The following is a 19862-nucleotide window of genomic DNA, read 5'->3' as shown; positions in this document are numbered from 1 at the left end:
GTTTCCTGGTTGCTGCTGCTGTTGTTGTTGTTGTTTTTTTTGCCCAGCAGTTTCGGATGACGGTTGTGGACACTATATCCCGCTCGTGTTGGGAGATCATTTCAGCCCGCCCGTTAGCGCTCGTTCGTCGGTGGCGATCGTCTTGGGCGTGATACAATTACGGCAGGCCTGCAAGGAGCCTGCAATGCAGAGTGGTACGAGCAGGAGGTACTCAACGTACCACTCCACATGCACCAGGTGTTGACTAGATCGGTTCTGTCGGTAGCGCTGCTCTTTCGCTCTGTTTTCGCCACCGTGTCGGCCACCCTTTCGCTCGTTCGCAACCGTAGCAGCCTCCGTGTGCAGTTGCGACGCTCGCCGTTGACCTAGAGTGTGTGTGTATGTGTGCGTGTGTGTGTCGCTCACACTCCGTTCTCTACCGGGTCGGGTTGAAGCGGTTTGAATCCAAAACCATGTACCGGTTTCTCGGATGGCGTGTGTTTTTTTAGTTGCTGTTGCCTGTATTGAGCATTCTAGTAGCCGTTGCGTTGGTAGTGGTGCGCATAATAGTAACAATGATGCTATGAGGTAAGTAAATAGAAGGCGCAACAAGGCACCAAACCTCTCTCCCCCCCCCCCCACCCCGCTCTGATCATCGGAATATGGCCACCGAATGGGTGACCGAGCGCGAAACCGAATCCAAAGCCCGATCGCTCGGAACTGGAGCGGGGCAGCGTCTGAGCGGAATACGTCCCCGAGAAGAAGGAAAGGGGAGAGATCGTGCAAACCGATCCTTTGCAAACAGGCCACCCTGCCCTTTCTCCTCCACTCCCCCACTCCTCTCTCTTCCTCTCACGCTGGTCTTTGCTCTTGGAAGGGGGGAGGTGGTCCTCCCCCTTCGTATAAAAAGCATTCGGCAGGGCCTAATTGCGCTCAGTAACTGATTTTGTGTGCGACCCGAACGCACGGTCGAGTTTTGCGCCCCCTGGTTAGTGTTCGGTGTTCGCGGTGTGCGGTGGCCATTTTCGCCTAAAATTTCATCCTTCAAACAACAAAAAAAAAAAAACGAAACCAGTGCTTTGTGTTGGTGTTTTGTGCGCGTGTGTGTGTGCCGCAACTGTGTGACGTGTGCTTGTGTCTCGGTGTGTGTTAGTGTATAGTGACGCCATCACACGTAGCAGTGCGTTCTGTGAGCTGAACGAACTACCTCATCAAGCCATCATCATCTGTCAAACTGCCTGGCACGTGCCTGACGCCCTAAAAACTCATCATCCAAACACCTTAGTATCGTACCACAATGATTGGATTGAAGTTGGTAGGTGTTTTTTTTCTCTCTCTCTCTCTCTCTCTCTTCTGTTGTTCCTGAAGTCTTTCATTCTGAGCTGAGTGGATATTCAAGTTGTTCCGATTCTGTGCGTCCAACTGAGGACTGAGCTGCAAGGTGAACAATCCAAACAGTTGGCCCAAAAAAAAAAAGGCAAGCCCTGCCCCCAAGACTGTCAGACTGTCCAAAAGCCTGCTGACGTTGATGGCGTGTCGATGCCACGTCGCGTACGTTGACACCGTTTGGACATAGAGTGTAGTTGTATTGGCGAGAAAAGAACACACACACAGGCTGAACTACCACCACCACCACACCTATCAACCACCGACTCTGAAGTCTCCACAGTTTATGTAGCAGCAGCAGCAGCAGCCACTGGGTTTGCGCAACCTTGAACAGTGCACAAAACCAGGCCTAGTCGGGCGCTAACGACTTTCACTTTTCAAGAATGCGAACACCGTTGCGGTACCAAAGCGATCCTAAGCCCGTCATTAATGCCCCGTACCAGGCCCAGGCGGGCTCCAGCGCAGCGCTTGGGTGACGGTGTGGATGGATTAGAATGGGCATTTTCGTTTCCTTGGTGTGCCGTTTTCGGTCCCTTCCCCGCCTTCCAGCAGGCCGTTCAAGGCTACTGGGGCGTCCGGTTCAGCACGCCCAGCCCAGCCCAGTAATTCCGCCCACTCGGGAGTTGCCTTCCCGAAGCGAATTTTGAAGGGCTTTTTGCCCCGAGATGTGGGATGTTCTTGATGTCCAGCAGTGTCCTGTTGACACAGGCTCTGCTAGACGGGTTTGGCTAGCGAAAGCTTATGTCTACACAACCGCTTAGGGAGATCGTAAGGCAGCACCTGCTCCCCCTCCCAAACAGTCTCGCTCGGGTTTAGCAAAAGCAGCCGAAAGCCAATTTCCGGACGCTTCATGCGTGTCCACAAACACACATACACACACTGAGCTAAGCAGTAGAACACTGATGCGATTAGCTCTAGCGTGTTCCCGTGACGTTTCCGTGCTTTTGCTGGCGGAAATCGAATTTATCATCTTCGCCGCTTGCCGCTCGCCCATACATCCGGTTCTTTGGGTGGATCAAAACGAAAACAAAAAACCAACACCAGAACAGACGTGCTAGAGAGTGCAAGGACGCGCCGAGTGACCGAGAAGAGTGCACGCTAATAGTAATTGACAGTTTCAACCGATTGCGCTGGCCGGCTAGGGCGCAAATGGGAAGGGTTTCTGGGGCAGACTGGAAGCCGGGATGGGATACAGCGCCGTTATCGATTCGCTGATGGGTTGCAGGAAACTTGCAGTGGTTCTACCGCTGCCGGCAAAGCGACACAAAAAAAAACGAGAACCAGGACGATGTTAAAGTCACAAACCGGAATGAGATATCGATCGGGTTGGTACTGGGCTGGGCTGGAAGGGGGTTCCATTACCACACACAACTTTTTTTTGTTGTGCCCTCTCTTTCGCTCGCTCTACACTATTCCTGGGACCTGTGAATGTTGAAACACTATTTCTGCAAGGTTGTTGTCGCTGTTGACGTTGCTGCTGCTGTTGCTATAACTAGCTGTGGGATTTGGTTTGCTCCCTGCCGTGCAGAACGAAACGAATATGCCGGGTAATCGATACTGGGGTGCGCTTCATTCCAACTTCATTCCCTGGAGGTCCCGAGAAGGGAGCCCGGCTGCATGCAGCATCCCAGCAACCGAGTGTACCGAGCGTGTGGTCTGCCGAGCTGCAAAACAATGCATCCTAGACACCGGTGGGGTGGACTGAAAGGGATGAAAGAAGAAAGGGGGGGGGGGGGGGCAAACGAGGCGACAGGCAATGTATACTACCAGCTCAGTGCCTCTCCCCCTTAGGAGGAGGCACCAACCTGTGCTGACTCGCCGGATATCGGCAACGGTGTACGGGAAACAATTGGCCCAGGTTCCAAAAAAAAAAAAAGTACAGAAACAACCGGATGTAGCCTGGCAGGGATGTCAATAAATAATGATTTTCGTTCGTACCTGCCAGAGGGGCTTTCCCGGCGACGAAACCGACGCAAATCCCGTGAGAACTCCAAATGCTGTGCAAAACGTGCGGAATTAGTTCGATGCTTGCGTTCTGTGGTAGATGCTGGTAGAGCGCTGGCTGAGCGCTGGCCCAAACCATCACCATCACTACCTTGGCAAAGCTAACCTGTCCGCAAGAGTACTAGTGCGGCGAATGTCCCCCGAGACCCCCACCTATTCATAACAAGAGTGTCGCAAAGTGCATCCGCTCAAATGAAGTCGTTCCGCGTGGACCCTGAGAGGAAAGATTTAACATTTGTGAGCTTCCTAAAAAAAACTGCATAACTTCCATGGTTTCCCATGCCCAACTCTGGCAGGGCAGCTCGTAAAACGTACTATAAAACGAGGGCGGGAATGGATTGGATGGGCAATAAAAGACAATGTGGTGGAAAAAGAGTTTTGGCGCAGATTTTGCACGCGTCTTGCCATCACAGCTCCCAGCTGGCGTGATTTACCGGTGTGATTCCCAAGGAACTGGGTCGTCGGTGAGTTTTTTTGTTTCGTTTGTTTGTTAGCCCGTGTTAGATCTTGGTGCTAGCACTACGACTACGACTGCATCTGGAATGGTTTCGTGGTCGTAAAGTTTGCCAAGCGCTCGTAAATGCCGGCGATATTGATTTTGCAGTAACTGCCGACCAACGCCAGGAGTTTGAGGATGACTTCCAAAACGGTGCGAGGACATCAGCAAGCGGGCCGGCGGAGTTGCTGGTGGAGTTGATGGAGCCGACGGGCAACTCCGATCACGACTTGGTTATTGGGAAAGTTTGCGCTTCGCACGCGCCTTCGCCTTTAGCCCTTGGCGGCTAAGGGAGGTCTGCTGCAGATGAGCTGGGGTGCTGGGTATGGCGAAGAGGCATCCTTTTTTCTACCTGCTGCAGAGAAGGAAGTTTTGCTACGAAACTTGAGCGCAGAAACAAAAAAAAAAAAAACGTGATCAAGTTTACCCAGCGGCATCAGGAGCACGTTGCTCCACACGAAGCTGAAATTAAGTTGCCGAAAGCCACGGAACCTGTAGCATCGCTACATGCCTCTCTCCCGGTTAGGTACATGCGAGCAGTACCAGTACATCTTGGTTGGCATGATGTAGCTAGCTCTATTTGATCGTTTTCGATTTGTTTGGACACACTTGTAAAATGTCAACATCAAATTCTTGGCCACGTCGCAGATTCGAATGTCTGAATGTTGCCCCCGTCGCCTTGGAGCACTCAGCAGAGTCAGACGATTCTTACGAGCTATTTTTATGAACATTAACTGCCTACATCTACATTTGGCGAGGGTAAAGACTTTGGCACGTCCACCGAGCTAGTCCAGAAGCAGAAAGCCGGCCGGAAATTGCCGTGCCTGTGAACCCGCGGTGAACTCGTGGCACGTACAAGACTCTCTTTGCGAAGTAAATAATATCCAGCATAGATAAGATACATCGCACAACACATCACACACGCACTGGCAAGCTCACGTACCAGGAAAACCCAAACATCCAAACAGCTAAATTGTGTCTCCTGGCACACAGGCGCTTCCTGCCCCGAACAGATACGTCGTTGGCATGGTCGTCCTTGGTTTGTTTATTTCGGTGCGAGGGAGCGGAGGAGGGCCGTAGGGGAGCTGCTGTGTTTGCACGGGAAAAGCCAAAAGCCGGGAAAGCCGTCGGACGCTGGCGCAAGTGTAAACACACTGCCAGGCGGCGGTGTTACGGCGGTGGCTCAGTAAAATCATATTAATTCTACCAGAACATTACGGTCGTTGAGTGCCTCACGTGGGTCGGAAGTTTTACACTCGACTCCACTCGGTCCCAAGTACCCAAAGGAGATGGAAGGAGATGGTGGAACTTTGTGCCTGAAAGACCCCCCCCCCACCCATATCCATACTACCTGCGCTGTTGCTACTACATTCTGTTTTGATTACTACTTTTCCCATGGCCCCATGGCCACTCGAGTGAGTTTTGAGTTTTAAAGGCACTGCCAGCCACATACAGCAGCAGCAGCAGCAGCAGTAGTAGTTTGCGAGCGGAAAGTTTGCACCCCTCGTGCTCCGCACATCGAGTGCTGGCTTTCTTGCTGATGATCTGCTACGGTTGTGAAGTACTTTTATGCTGCGTTGTGTGTTATTAGATTGTTCCTTACGGTTCCTTACGGCCGTGCAGGCCATTGCCGGTGCAGCAACGGAAGGAGTGCCAGCACTCCGGCAACATGAGTGGGGTTTTGTGCAGTCTTCGCATACGATGCATGTTCCCTCACTCACTTCGTGCGGTGGCACATGGATGGATTAAAAGGGAGATATTGTTCATTCTGCCGTCCGGAGCGTTGCTGAATATTTCAGGCGTAATTAATTCTGCTCTCACCCCGGAGTCTCGTGGGATCCTCTGACATGCCTGAATGCATAACAATTTCTACCCAGGTGGACGGGGTCACGATGCATAATAACAGCAAAATTGATGGACGTTCATGTTTGCAAACATGTCCGTGTGCGTATCTTTCCCCTCCTTTGCCCCAAGAAGCGTGGGCAGCACGCTCGGCTACACAAATCGTTAAGTCGTTGGGTTCTCCAAATCAATCCGTTATCATCCTCACAACCAGACAGACTGAAACCAACATGTGTGTGTGTGTGTGTGTGTGTGTGTGTGTGTGTGTGTGTGTGTGTGTGTGTGTGTGTGTGTGTGTGTGTGTGTGTGTGTGTGTGTGTGTGTGTGTGTGTGTGTGTGTGTGTGTGTGTGTGTGTGTGTGTGTGTGTGTGTGTGTGTGTGTGTGTGTGTGTGTGTGTGTGTGTGTGTGTGTGTGTGTGTGTGTGTGTGTGTGTGTGTGTGTGTGTGTGTGTGTGTGTGTGTGTGTGTGTGTGTGTGTGTGTGTGTGTGTGTGTGTGTGTGTGTGTGTGTGTGTGTGTGTGTGTGTGTGTGTGTGTGTGTGTGTGTGTGTGTGTGTGTGTGTGTGTGTGTGTGTGTGTGTGTGTGTGTGTGTGTGTGTGTGTGTGTGTGTGTGTGTGTGTGTGTGTGTGTGTGTGTGTGTGTTTATGCTGATAATATTGATGCAGCTCAGTGCTCCTCTTAAGAAAAAGCCACAGGAAATGGAGCAGCTCGTGGGATGGAGGGATTTGTTATTTAAATCGACTAAACTAAACCACCTTGCCGTACGCTGTTGTCGTTGTCTCACCCCAAAAACTTCCACCTTCTACTTCTACAGCTCACCGTCGCCGCCTGCTTGGCGGGTGTGATCCTCGCGCAGGACTACCAGGAGTTCCGGCAGGCCCCACTCCGCATCGGTACCAAGGCGGAGGAGCCGAAACCAACGCCGGTGCCGATATTGAAGCAGATCAACAGGTAAGCGAAGGAAGCGCCTTTAGGAACGGAAGCCGACGAGAAGTCGCCGCTTACTAACCCCTCCGCAGGTGTGTGTGTGAGGTCGCAGTAGCTAGGCTGTAGTTACAACTGTCTGCAGGAATAGCAGCATGCAAAGCTCTGCGAGCTGTGCGAGCTAGATTTTTGAACTCCCTTTTGTCGCTCAGCCGCACTCACACATACACACACACACACACACTCGCCAGCCGAGTCATCGTGCTAACAACACCCACAAACACTTGCTTGCTGTGCGGGTACTGCTTTCAACTGCACACGCGATCAGAATTTTGGGCAGCCTCTGTACTGTATTCTTGTGTTTCTCTGTCTCTTTCTCTCTCTCTTTCTCTCTCTTTTTTTCTCACTGTATTGCGGCTGCGGATGCGGATATCGAAACGGCCCCGATCTGCTTAACTCACTTGCCACACTCACTGTTGTGACCTTTTGTGAAACACACTAAAACAAACAATACGCATACAAAACCACTGCTTCCCAACAATTGTTTGCACCATTTTTCGCACTGATACTAATCTCCTGCCATTCCCCGTGTTCCCCATTGTTCTTTGGTCGGTTGACGATTTGCTCTGCCTGTCATATCCATGTGACCGTTGATATTTTGACATTCGTTGCACTGCTTGCGTTACATTTCCCTGTTCCCTTGGTGCACACAAAAAAAAAAAAAAAACAAAAAACAAACAAACCCCAAATTTGTAATGACAGCGACAGAAGCGGTTACTATCGCAAGCGCTGCTTTGCCGCAGTGCGAAACCTCTGCAAGCTGCGCTCGGGCGACAAAACGCACTCGAAGTTTAGCCCGACCGGGGCGGGCCGGCCGTCGGAACCGGCAGCGGTCGGCAATGGTATTGCCGAGGCGCAGCAGCGCCCGGGCGGCATCGGCTATGGCCGGCCGGCACCAAAAGCGTACCCCAGACCGTACCGAGCGCCATAGAGCAGGCGGTACGCGCCGGTTTGCAGACGGCTCGCTATGGCATAACCTTCGGTTTTTGCTCTTCCTCCCCGAAACGCAGCAACGCGTGCAAGTGCCATAGACTTAAGGGCGAGCGTAGGCTGAACGGGGCGATGTTTGGTGCAAAACGGCCCAGCGGCCTGTCTGGCTATAGGAGGATGTCTGGGAGGAGGATCTTTTTAACTACTAGAGGATAGAAATAACGCTTCTGTGCTAGTGACCCCTTTACATCATCTTTTTGTTACTTATTTGTTTATCGTTAATTTTATTCCGTGCCATCCTTTGCCATGACCATATGACATGTTTGTGCAGATTAGCGCGCACACACATGCAGCACAGCGAGAAGCTGCTTTTACATAGTTTGTTTCAATTCAGGCTAGGGGGTCTTCCATACATTACGTAACGACTCTTTGTTCTCACAAACATTTGCTGTACCTTTAACAAATAAAAATAAGATGTAATTAAACATTTTGTCAAGCATTCTCTTCTTTTCTGTGCTTTGAATTACCGAGCTATTGCTTGGTTAGGCCCTCAGCAACAGTCTCTCGCAGTCAGCATAATAACCAATCAAGTAATAAATACGTCAACTTGAAGGATTTTATTCCCCTGGTACACTGTGCTTCCCAAAGCATGGAATGCATACAAGCATGCCTTAATTTTAGGATGACAAAATAGGCCATGGCGTCATAATGCAAGAATTCAGAAATCAGAACCACTGAGAACCATTTTTTAATGTTTTTTTTGTAATACTTTTTAATCGATTTTCCAGATTTTTTATTCATTTGTTAGAACTCTAGATAGTCTTGAAAAGAGTAGACAAAAATGCGAATGACACTAAAGGAAGATTCGTGGCACAAACACTGCTAGTAACGGAAACGTTGTTTGACGTTTCCTTCAAGTTCAGCGGTTGTGTTGGTGGCAGTATCATTACCTCATTTTAAAGCATTTTTGTTAGGGATTTTCTAGCAATGCCCCACTTTAATAAGCCTCCAATCAGCTCGATAACCAGGAAGCTTCGCCGTAGAAGCTAGCTCGTCGCTTTAACGGCTGCAGCGAGTTGAAGCTCACACTTTAAAACTGTGCCCGCAAAAGACCGCAAAAGACAGGTGACAAGCAATGGAAAAGCTCTTGCCAACCACCACTGAAGGGTAGTCATAAATGGGAAGTGCATAAATCCTCCCCACCCCCTACCAGCCAGGTAGCAAACAGGATTACTGGTTTAAATGTGTGCGACAACTACACAGTGGGCGTAGTGTTACATCGCCTTTAATTCGTGTAATGGAATTGGTTTTGGTCTCTCCCCGTTCTCGGTTAGGGGCTAGGATTTGAGAAACCGATCTCCCAAAAGGCAGTGCCCCCCCCCCCCCCCGTAACTTCCCTACCCATCGACCACGAGCTGTGTGTGTGTGTGTGTGTGTGTCGGGGTTTTGGGAAAGAGCACATTTGTTCAGCAGCGTACTTAAGAAAATAAACTCTGATTAAAAGAATGTTAGCAGCACATTCCGGCAGAAACGACAGTAGCCGCACACTACTCAGTGGAACGCTTTCGGCAGCAACCGTACCGTACGATTTAATCCCCAAAGCTTGATTGTGGTGTGAGGGGCTGGAAACGGACGGCTGTGGTGTGTTGCCTGGCCTTCCTTTGCCTGTCACGCGTACGAGCTGAGCTCCGGTTCGATAGCGCACTTCTAATAGGGGCACTTTGGGGCGATGCCCATCGATGGCTTTCTTTTTTTACTTTGCTCGTTGTTGCTACCCGAGACTGGGATAGATCAGCGCTAGCCAGCTTTCCACTGGCGAATAAATCAGTCAGACTTCACGCACACACACACACACAGCCAGCCCGGTCCGTTTCGGAGTCCATGTTTCCTGTGGCCATCAGCCACCAATGTGTTGGCTGTATCGACGAGCGAGCCGGTCCTCGCAACTTCATCATCTTTTCCCTTTCCGAGCACACCGGCCAGCATCGACCAGATATGATACGGCCGTTGGGGCTGGGGTCGAGCGAAACAGAAGCTCAGAGAGCTTAAGAGGCTCACCCGGGGCCGTTTCGCCTGTGCTTGTGGAAGCGTGGAATATGGGTTCGTCGCCTACGACACTCTCCGCTTGCTTTACGCGCTGCTGGAACCTTCTCGGTATTATATATTTGCTTTTGGAGTGGAGGGGAATGTGTGTTTGTGTGTGCGTGTGTGTGAGCAGCAGTTGATTTATGTTGGGCACCCCGACACACACACTCACCCCCCCCCTCCCTTCGAAAAAAAATCCCAAAAAGGTTTTCAGCCCCAAAAGAAAGTGCTCGCCTTAGACCTTGGCCATTGTCATCGAGGCGCGGCGACGCTCGTCACTAGAGCGCTCGGACCTAAAGCGAGGATGGCTGGGCGAAAAACTAAACGGGACGGGGACGGGGTAGTGAAGGTAGCGAGAAAAAAAAAGTATAGGCGAAAATATTCACAGTCATTTATCCTGATTCCATTTCCGCTTCAGCATAAATGATTCCGGTTGTTACGAAACCGGGCGAGCGCTTAGTGAGCGATGACGGGAATGAGAGACTGTGCGGGGAGTGAGGGGAGTGGGAGGAGAGGGGGAAAAGTTTCCCGCGCCCGCACACGGGATACTTCGACCGTTTGCTTAGTTTATTGATTGGAAAATCAATATGGCCGTCGGACGGGCTTGTGGCTGTGGCTGCGGCGTGTGTTCTACAGGAAGGTTATGCTGCGATGCTGCGAGCACATCTTTTTTCAGCATGCTCTTCCCTCCCCCAACCCCTGCCTCTTCCAATCAAATACCAAACTAGAATCTATGCACACCTACACACACACACACACATAAACAGATATACCGAAAACAGAGGCCGTTTTTGCGTGGGAAGCAAAGCCCAAGATGAATCTAGTGCGATGTGTGTATTTGTCTGTGTGTGTGTGTGTGTGTGTGTGTGTGTGTGTGTGTGTGTGTGTGTGTGTGTGTGTGTGTGTGTGTGTGTGTGTGTGTGTGTGTGTGTGAGGGATTCTTTCTGCTCGAGGCGTTGCTTGTGTGTATGTGTGTGTGTGTGTGTGGTTGTCTGTGTGTGCACGGAAGCTTGCCAGGAAATTTGTTTGTGTTCCCTTCTTTTGTGGTTGATTGTTCAAAGTATTTGCCAACCGTCAGCCTCCGGCCCTCCCTATCCTGCTCCTTCCCCTCCCCCCTACCGCCCCACCCCCCCACCGAATCATCACCTGGCAGAGGGGGCCGGCAGTTCTCTGTCGAGCGATGGGCAATCTAAATCCTTCGCAACGGACCGCGAGAGAAAAATCCATGACGATGATGGTGATGATGTCCATCAAGTGGCTGCGAAGTGACTGCAGCCCCAGGTACACCCGGGGCAGGATGCAAACAGGCCAACGAGGAGAGGGAAGGGCCGCATCATGAGGGGGGGGAGGTTTATTTTTATCACCCTGCTTACGAGCGCACTCCGATTCTATCGCTCGCATCCTTACACACACTCTCTCTCTCTCTCTCTCTGGCGGGGAATAGCATTAAAGTTCATCAAACGTGTCCAGTGTGTCTCGCTGTGACGCTTTTCCCGTGTAAGTAAAACCATCGATCAACGGCTGTGTGTGTGTGTGTGGGTGTATGTGTGTGTGAGGCCGAAGCGAGTCATCATCCCTTTTATCCCGGTCACTCCAGCAGTCCGAACGGCGCACACAGCGGCGCACGTAGTTACCGCAGGCACTCTGTGTAGGGTCGATTCCGGCTCGAAGGACCAAAAGATGCTTCTGTTGTTTTGTTGTTGTTATTTTGCTTTCCCAGCCGTAGTGTTGTTGCTTTGTAGGATGTGTTTGTTTGCGTTTGCGTTCTGTACCACTCTAAGCCACTTTTTCTGCTCTCTCTCTCTCTCTCTCTCTCTCTCTCTCTCTTTATCTCTCTATATCTGTCTATCTCCCTCTCTCTCTCTCTTTCTATCCCTTTGAACTGTACCTTTACCCGTGGTATTTGTTTCATCTCCGTCCTTCTTCTCACTACCCCTCTAAACCCCAAAACACCCCAAGACACAACGAGGACGGTTCGTACACGTACGGTTACGAGGGTGCGGACGGGTCGTTCAAGATCGAGACGAAGCTGGCGACCGGCGAGGTGAAGGGCAAGTACGGGTACGTCGACGAAACCGGCAAGGTGAAGGTGGTCGAGTACGGCGCGAACAAGTACGGTTTCCAGCCGTCCGGCGAGGGCATCACCGTGCCGCCGCCGACGCTCGTCGACGAAACGACCGGCAAGGACGATCTGCTCGAGGACGACGATGGCAACGTGCCGGTAGCGCCGCGCCTGCAGGTATGTAGAACACGCCGCTTCAACCAAAGGGACCGAACTGGGGGGAACGAAAAGAGTTACTTCACTCCGAAAAGTGAATAATTTGAAATGGATTAGTAGTATGTACATTGAGTGAAGTAGTTAGAAGATGAATCATGTTTTGAAAAGAAGAGCGAATCATTCTAATTACATTCGATTTTGATGACTCTATTGACTGCTGTTACACACATTTCAAAAGATTTAAAAGAAAGGAAAGTAGCAGTCGAATAAAAAAATAATCTTCTAAAAATGATTAAACTCGTTTTAAAATGAATCGGATCGATAAGTTGAGTTGCTGATTGTTTTAAAACGATTCAATCAATCGCAATATTTGATTTAATTTACAAATTTCGGCTTAATAGCTATGAAACCTTGTTATCTAACCAGGGTTAATGGGTTAACTCAGTTAATTTGTTCAAATTGATAACCTATCAGGCCATAAAAAGCTCATACGCAATGTTTTTAAAACGAATCATACAGTGCTTTACTCTGAAGAGTGACTCACGAACCACATATAAAGGTTGAATAAAAACAAAGAAATATTTGTAAAAGAACCGACTCAGAACGACTACAAATGAAAGAGCTCGTGCAACTAAATATGTCCAACTGGTTCAACTCCATAAATAGAATGCCAAAGAATCGTTTCAAATGACTCATTTTCAGTAAGGTCGTGGATCACTTTAAATCATTTTTTGATTATGGTGAACCGTGATTTACAAATCGTGAATCAAGAATCAAGAATCAAGAATCAAGAATCAAGAATCAAGAATCAAGAATCAAGAATCAAGAATCAAGAATCAAGAATCAAGAATCAAGAATCAAGAATCAAGAATCAAGAATCAAGAATCAAGAATCAAGAATCAAGAATCAAGAATCAAGAATCAAGAATCAAGAATCAAGAATCAAGATTCAAGATTCAAGATTCAAGATTCAAGAATCAAGAATCAAGTATCAAAAATCAAGAATCAAGTATCAAAATTCAAGATTTTCAATCGTGTGTTAAAAATCAGTAAATCCTTCGTAAATCAACTCATACAGCTCACAAGAGACGCACTGTTTGCAAACATAACTTTACACCTCCTACCATCTTTCACCCCCTCATCCCCTCCTGTAGAAGCACCGACCCGCCTCGAGGCCCCGCTTCCAGGAGGTGCCGATCCAGCAGCACCAGCCGCAGCAGCACCATCAGCCACAGCGTCACCATCAGCAGCCCCAGCAGCAGCAGCAGCAGCACCACCACCAACACCACCAGCAGCAGCAGCAGCAGCCCCAGCCCCAGTACTACGACTACGATGAGCAGCCGGCAGCCCCTCTGCCCCAGCCCAAGTACCAGCCCGCCCCGCAGTACGTGCAGCGCTCGCACTTTGGCAGTGCGGCCCCCTCGGTCGGTCCGGCTCCGCCCCGCCCAGCCCAGGTCCCGAACGCCGTCCCGGTGGACGTAGTGTACGCGCCCAAGCAGCTGCCCGCCCGCCCCGACGCCGAGTACCGCAACGTCGGGCCGCAAACCTTCCCGGGCGCTGCACCCGCCCCCGAGCCGAAGATCCGCTACTCCCAGCCGGCGTTCCCGCAGGCTGCCCCCGCCAAATCTGCCAACGTAATAATGCTCGCCCAGTGAGCGGGGCTCCACCCCGCCCCACTCCCCCCCCCCCAAACACTGACCTCACCCACTGCCATGCACTTACCGGCTTCTTTTTTTTCCCCCCTTTTTTCCTTCCCAACCTTCACGCACACTACTGTAGCCCGTGCCACTGCAGCCTGCCTTCCCGCAGCCCCGACCCCAGCCGGCCGTCTATCAACCGCGTCCTGCCCAGGGACGCAGCACGAGCGTGCTCGACCAGCTGGCGAAGGACTACGCCCTGCCGCAGGGTGGCGCTGCCCCGCTGCACGACATCACCTTCGGCTACTACTGAGTGTGAACGATCTCCGGGGAGGGGTGGGGGGCGTCTTGTCACTGACCCTCCCCCTTCCCCCCCCCCCCTTCAAAAACCAGCCAACACACCACCTTCATCCGACCACAGGCCAACCAAACACATCCGCCGCCCTTCACCTGCCCTAAATCGCTTGGCACCGCTCGGCACTGTCCCGCCGCGAATCCACGGCACCAAAACCCCCGAATGCACCCGCGTACTGTGTGAAGAACTGATGTCACCGTAGATGTTAAGGTGAAAAATAAAGAAATTGGTCTTACAAAATACATGGCTGTGGGGGGGATGTGCCGCGGTGCGTACTGCATCCGAAACGCGCGCCATCAGTTGCCGCGCCTTACACAGTGTAACGCAATTTTGCCGGCATGAAATATGGCGCAGCGCGAGCCACAGCGCTCCCAGAGAGGTAAATTTAAATCAATTTAAGGTGAAGAAAAGTGGTTGGATTTTTTTTTTGTATTGTTTGTTCCTTGTCCATTTTCTTCGGCTCGATCGGGCGCGCTGAGGGAAGAAGAAAAACCGAAAAAGCAAGCGCCCGCCAAGCAGTCCGCAACACAATGACGCAGCACCTCGACCGAAAACAATTTTCCACCCTTCGGTGGGCGGCACCGGCACCGGCAAAATGGTGATTACGTGGTGTAATGCGCTGGTAATAAAGTTTTCCGTCACCGGGAACCTGGGAGCGTCTTCGCCAGGAAGAGGGCACCGTGCTAACGTTATTTATTGTTTTTATCTCGCACATGTTTTTTTTTTGTGGAGTGGGGGGGGGGAGGGGGGGAGGGGCAGTGGTGACAGGGGCACGATGAGGAAGCGTAGGCGTGCGTTGCACATGCGAACGAAACGACAGATGGGTTTTGCCGACGCCTTGGATCAAAGCGAACTCGGCTGCTGTGCTGAGGCAAAAGCGAAGCACGAACAAACCCAAAAAAAACGGGTTACTGGGGCGGTTAGGATGTGCCGAAAGTCGTAAAATGATGTAAGGGGAAAGAAGAAAAGGGGGGAACAAAGAGAGAGAGAGAGAGGGATATAAATTTGAACAAAAGCGCCCGCGACCAGTATCTCGGGAGGGCGACACTTTGCGCCTGGCCACGAACGTCTGCGAAAGGCGTGAGCGAGCGAATTTAATAACATACATTCAGGCGCTACCCTCCACCGAAAAGGCCTGTGCGACACACACACACACACACACGCACACATAGAGGGAACTGCGTGGCTTTGCCGGGTTTTTGAAAGTTTGATAAATTTATATCTTTTTACGAGCCCTGCCACCGTCCCGCCCGCCCGTCCGCCCTGCGTGCGTTGCGTTTATTAGCCACTTTCCGTTCGCTTAATGGCGCCTGAAATTAGGCACCACGTATAGGGCACCGCGGTGGTGGGGGTTTGCGTTGCCGTTTACAATTTTTACGGCCACCGATCAATGGCAAATTTGTGCGCTGCCAAAGGGAAGGGGTTATATGGGGAAGGACGGTGGGTTTGGTCGTAATTTTGGGCTGATTTTAATCCTTAGTTTCTCGCGTGATCTATTGACCCCGCTCTTTCGCTTCCCCGATGGCAAAAAGGGGTTACCACAATGACAAAAACCCACCGGTGGTGGGCAAATTTTATTGGACCGGGGAAATTGTCCTGCATGGGGTTTTGAATGGGGCAGGCTGTGCCGAAATTCAGCTTCTGCTTGATTTGGCAACGCTATTTAGATTTTTTTTTGTGTGGCCCCCAACGCATTACAATGAGTTAGCTATAATGTCGTTAGAATAGCTGTGTCGTTTTTGCTTTTCGATGTTTAACAACGCGAAAAGATGCGTAATAAATTATGTTTTTCTGCTTGGAGAGATGTATCAGTTCGGGTTTGGCGAGGAATAAGTTTGGCTTTTCTTTGGACAATTGATTAAAGCAAATGAAATTGTTATTTGATTTATCCACCATGTGAAAATACATTCATCCTAATAAACATTCATTATTCCAGAAAACAAATGATTAAAAAAAGAGAAATTTACATCCTAAAGCAGCAAAAGGATAAACGTTGCATATATTTGGGCGCTAAATATGGCTCGTCAAGGAAAGCTGTCTGACGTTTATTTATATTTCACATAATCTATGTTTTGGCGTAGTCAAGTCTTGAAACAACTATTTACACAGTATCCTGAATTTGTATTCTAGTGAAAGGCGCCTAAATGTATGCAGCATGTTTGTAGCAGTGCGCCCAAACACATCGCGCCAAATAGCTCTGCATTGTGAAGCGTGAAGCGATAATCGATGACACTCAACGGTATTGGATTAAAACTCCATGTAAAAATAGTCTCTTGCACGGCCATTATATTTTCACGCCATTCAGGATAACATATATTTGGATTGCATGCATTTAGGCGTGACATGTTTCAACCATGTTGGCCATTTTTGGCGAAATTATCTCGGTACGTCGCAACGCGTGGTAGCGGGACATAAATACGTAATTTGACTGTTTCTGCACGATGGATTCGTATGAGCGGCAAACCATGCTGCACACTCACAGAAAAGTACCTTGTCATAATACCAAGGCAACAGGCATGGACACGGACGGTATCATTTTCACGGCGACGCATCGATGGCATGCAGGCGACGACATCGCTAGACTTCTGAACTATTTCACCGATACCGAGTCAACGCATCTATGATGCATTATTTGTGTGCAAATTCTCGGTAAGCCACACCGGTATGCAGATACCGTACAATAGCAACTGAATGTTATTTGGTGCGAACGGCACAGGACAGTAGGCAATACCTAGACCTAGTAGGCAATAGGTCATACAGAAATGCAAGCAATAGAATGATTTGAGCGTTCGGTCACAATATTGCAACATATAACAGCTGAATGCTTCACTAAGTTCAGTGCTGCAAAATGACACTGTCAATGTCATGGAAAATCTGACTGAAAAAAAAAAATCCATGTCAGCGTCACGTACGCAATTGTGATAATCAGAGGTGATACTCAAAAAAATTGGTGTGACCAATATATGCTTCGTGACATTTTTGCGACCATCGCTTGGTCAATCACTATGTCATGACTTTTTTTACAGTGATGAGTTCTCAAAAATGTCACTGACATAGTCATGACAAATTCCGGCTGAAACAAAAGCATGTCAGCGTCACGAGCTCTACTGTGATGATCAGAGGTGAGACTCGAACAGTCGTTGCGACCATCATATGCTTGGTGATATTTTTTTTGAAACCAACTGTTGGTCAGCCACTTGGTCGTGACTTTTTCTGGCGGTGATCATCACGATAGTCATGAGAGATATGTGGTGCTTGCGAGTGGTTCCAAGAAACAAAATGAATATATTTTCTCGCGCTGTTTGACCTGATAGACAATCAAAGCAGACAGAGCGAGAAACCATGCTTACTCTGCTGCTTGGGACCACACATGAAGTGTATTCCAAGAATGTCGTGATTATTACAGACAGAAAAGGTCGTGACTAAATGAGTGATCAAGAGTTGGGTGCTAAACAATATGTCACCAAGCAAATGATTGGTCCACCAACTTTTTGTGAGACACCTCTGTTCATCTCAGTTGTGTACGTGGGCTGCTGTGAGCTTCGTTTCAGTCATGTGTGTCGGTGACTAAAACATTAGAATTTGGCAGCACGGTTCACAGTCACAAAAATCATGTCGCGTTCGGCATGTCATGACGCACTTTCATTGAGTATCAGCAATGAGGATCAAGATACCACGGATATGTTCATTGTTTTTGTTGGTGAACATCTCGTGATGCTCATGACATTTTGCAGCGCTGACTTACTTAAGGTGATGCTAGTTCTAAGCCATAGAATTCAGAACAACTGTTGCAAAACAGCAGCTTGCCTAACTGCAGGCGCAATTTGTCACCTTCTTTTGGTGTGCCTTTTCTTATGAGCAAAGTAACACATATTTTGCATACATTTAGGCGCAATCGTACCATCAGCACCATCCAGCTTTAATCTGCCATCTCTATGAGATATCAAATAACGGGTAGGGATTAAAGCAAAACTATCAATCAAAAAATCCACGCTGATGAACTTTGCCTGTACAAAAATACTACAAAAGACGTAACACGAAAAGTGGCCTTTTTCTGCTGCTGCTCGCTCTGCATACCTTTAGGCGTTCGATTCACGGCAGCAGCTCCTAACTGGTGGCAGTTCCTGAGAAACGCTTCCCCGACCCGCCCTGCCCAGCCTGCGGCCCAGCATCTCAGGCGTGTAAATAACGCCCGAAATAGGCGGGCAATGCGGGCAACGCGCGCACAATGACACTGATTTGACAATGAACGCACGTCCGGGGGAGGCTTCATCACCCCTCAAGGTGGAGCTGGAGCTAATTGAATTACGCGCCGTGCGCCGCTGATTCGGTCGCGCGGGTGACGGTTCGGTTTACTTTTTTTCTGTTTGCTGCTCTTCCTCAGCAACTTTTACTTCGTTTCGTTCGTGCACATCTCAATGTAGAATAAAATCGGGCGCGACGCCCGGTTTTGCCTACGGTGTTTCCGGTAGCGAAGCACGCACGTTCTAGGTGGGAGCAAAAAAAAAAAACACGGCGTGAAAAAAAGGAAGCAATTTGTCGGAATCCATCGCCTTCAAAACGGCGCGTCTTACATGCGGGGCCACACAGGATATGTTCAATAGATCTTTCACCTGCTTTTTTCCCTTCTTCTTTACGTGCGTCACATCATTTGCAAGCTGTTTGTGAGTGTTTTGCTCACTGGTGTATGCTAAGAATCCAATTTATTCCTCCCACACTTTCCGGTGGCGCCCGGTCGGAGAAATCAGGAAAGGATTATTTGCGTACATTTGAGCGTGGCTTGGGTGGGGTTGTTGATTTTTTTTCCTTCCTCGTGAAACAAGCCTAGATTAAGCAGCTGGTTGTGGAGGCAGAAGAGAGCCATGTCCGCACAGTGGTGCGGAAAATGTGATACTTCAATCCAACATAAACTACTCCATTACTATTCAAACACAGCTGTCATGCATTCGCGCTCGCTGCGAACGTTCGGTGGAACGCCGCCAAAACAAGTTAATTCTGCCAAAAAGGGTGTGAATGTGTGTGTATTAGGGATGGGAATAGTTCCAAAAATTGTGGAACGGAACGAACCTGACAATCTGGAGAAAAAGAACGAAACGCGGAACGCAGGTTCAAGATAATCTGCCATGGTTAAGCTTTTTTCAGATGCTCACTTTATATATGGATAACTTGAAAGTTCTCATTCAATATTGTGTAATACATGTTATGTTAAATAATCACGCAGTTTCAATTCAAACAGAGCTAAATAATAGTTTATCAAACGCGCAAATCTATTCTACTACTAAAATAAAAACGCTTAATTTGCGGATACTTGCATGCTGGAACGGATCGCACCAGGCAGGTTCGGAACGCAACGCACATCACTAGTGTGTATAGAGAAAGAGGAGGGGCGCAGAGCAATGCAGGCAAACGTGAAAATCACCTGGCAAGGAGCGGACGCAGCTCGCAGCTAAGCGCGATGATGATAAGCGTTGAAATGGCGTTTCGGTGGCAATTATTCGAGCCGTGGCACCTAAATTAGAGCAATTAAAATCTCATCCCGGGCCCGCCCGAATCGCATGCCTGAGCAGGCGGCAAGGTGTGAAGGTGTCCGACAGTGGGGAGGAGGACCGAGAAGGCCTGGGTGTTTTAATCAGGAACAGCCGCGGCATAGCCAGGCCGCGGGCGTACGTAATCCGCGTAAAAGCTTGTTTGCTTTTTGGAGGTTATTAAGCATTCTACCGCGCGTGATATGCAGCCGCGCCACACCTAGCGTGCGAGGGAGAGAGAGAGATGTATGTGTGGAAGAATGCCCGAAAGGATGACGAGAAGCGATTGCCACCATCTAAGCGCTAAGCTGCTAATGAAGGTAACGACGAGCGACGGCTGCCTTCTTCCCAAACTAATGCTTATCCTTGCCTCGTGTGTGTGTGTGTGTGTGTGTGTGTGTGTGTGTATGTGTGTGTGTGGG

At 49.6% G+C, this 19862-nt stretch overlaps 1 protein-coding gene across 1 annotated transcript; it reads left to right on the top strand.

Moving 5' to 3' along the window:
• Positions 1–923: 923 nt before the first annotated feature.
• Positions 924–14157, top strand: LOC120906517 (DNA translocase FtsK). Its single transcript, XM_040318260.1, has 5 exons — positions 924–1294; positions 6522–6658; positions 11666–11945; positions 13078–13557; positions 13703–14157. The coding sequence occupies exons 1-5, from the start codon at positions 1277–1279 to the stop codon at positions 13871–13873; spliced, it is 1086 nt and encodes a 361-aa protein (XP_040174194.1). The 5' UTR covers positions 924–1276; the 3' UTR covers positions 13874–14157.
• Positions 14158–19862: the final 5705 nt, after the last annotated feature.

The sequence above is a fragment of the Anopheles arabiensis genome, chromosome X, assembly GCF_016920715.1.
Source record: "Anopheles arabiensis isolate DONGOLA chromosome X, AaraD3, whole genome shotgun sequence".
NCBI lineage: Eukaryota > Metazoa > Arthropoda > Insecta > Diptera > Culicidae > Anopheles > Anopheles arabiensis.
Note: the sequence above shows the minus strand (reverse complement) of the source record. Positions and strands in the feature narration are given on the sequence as shown.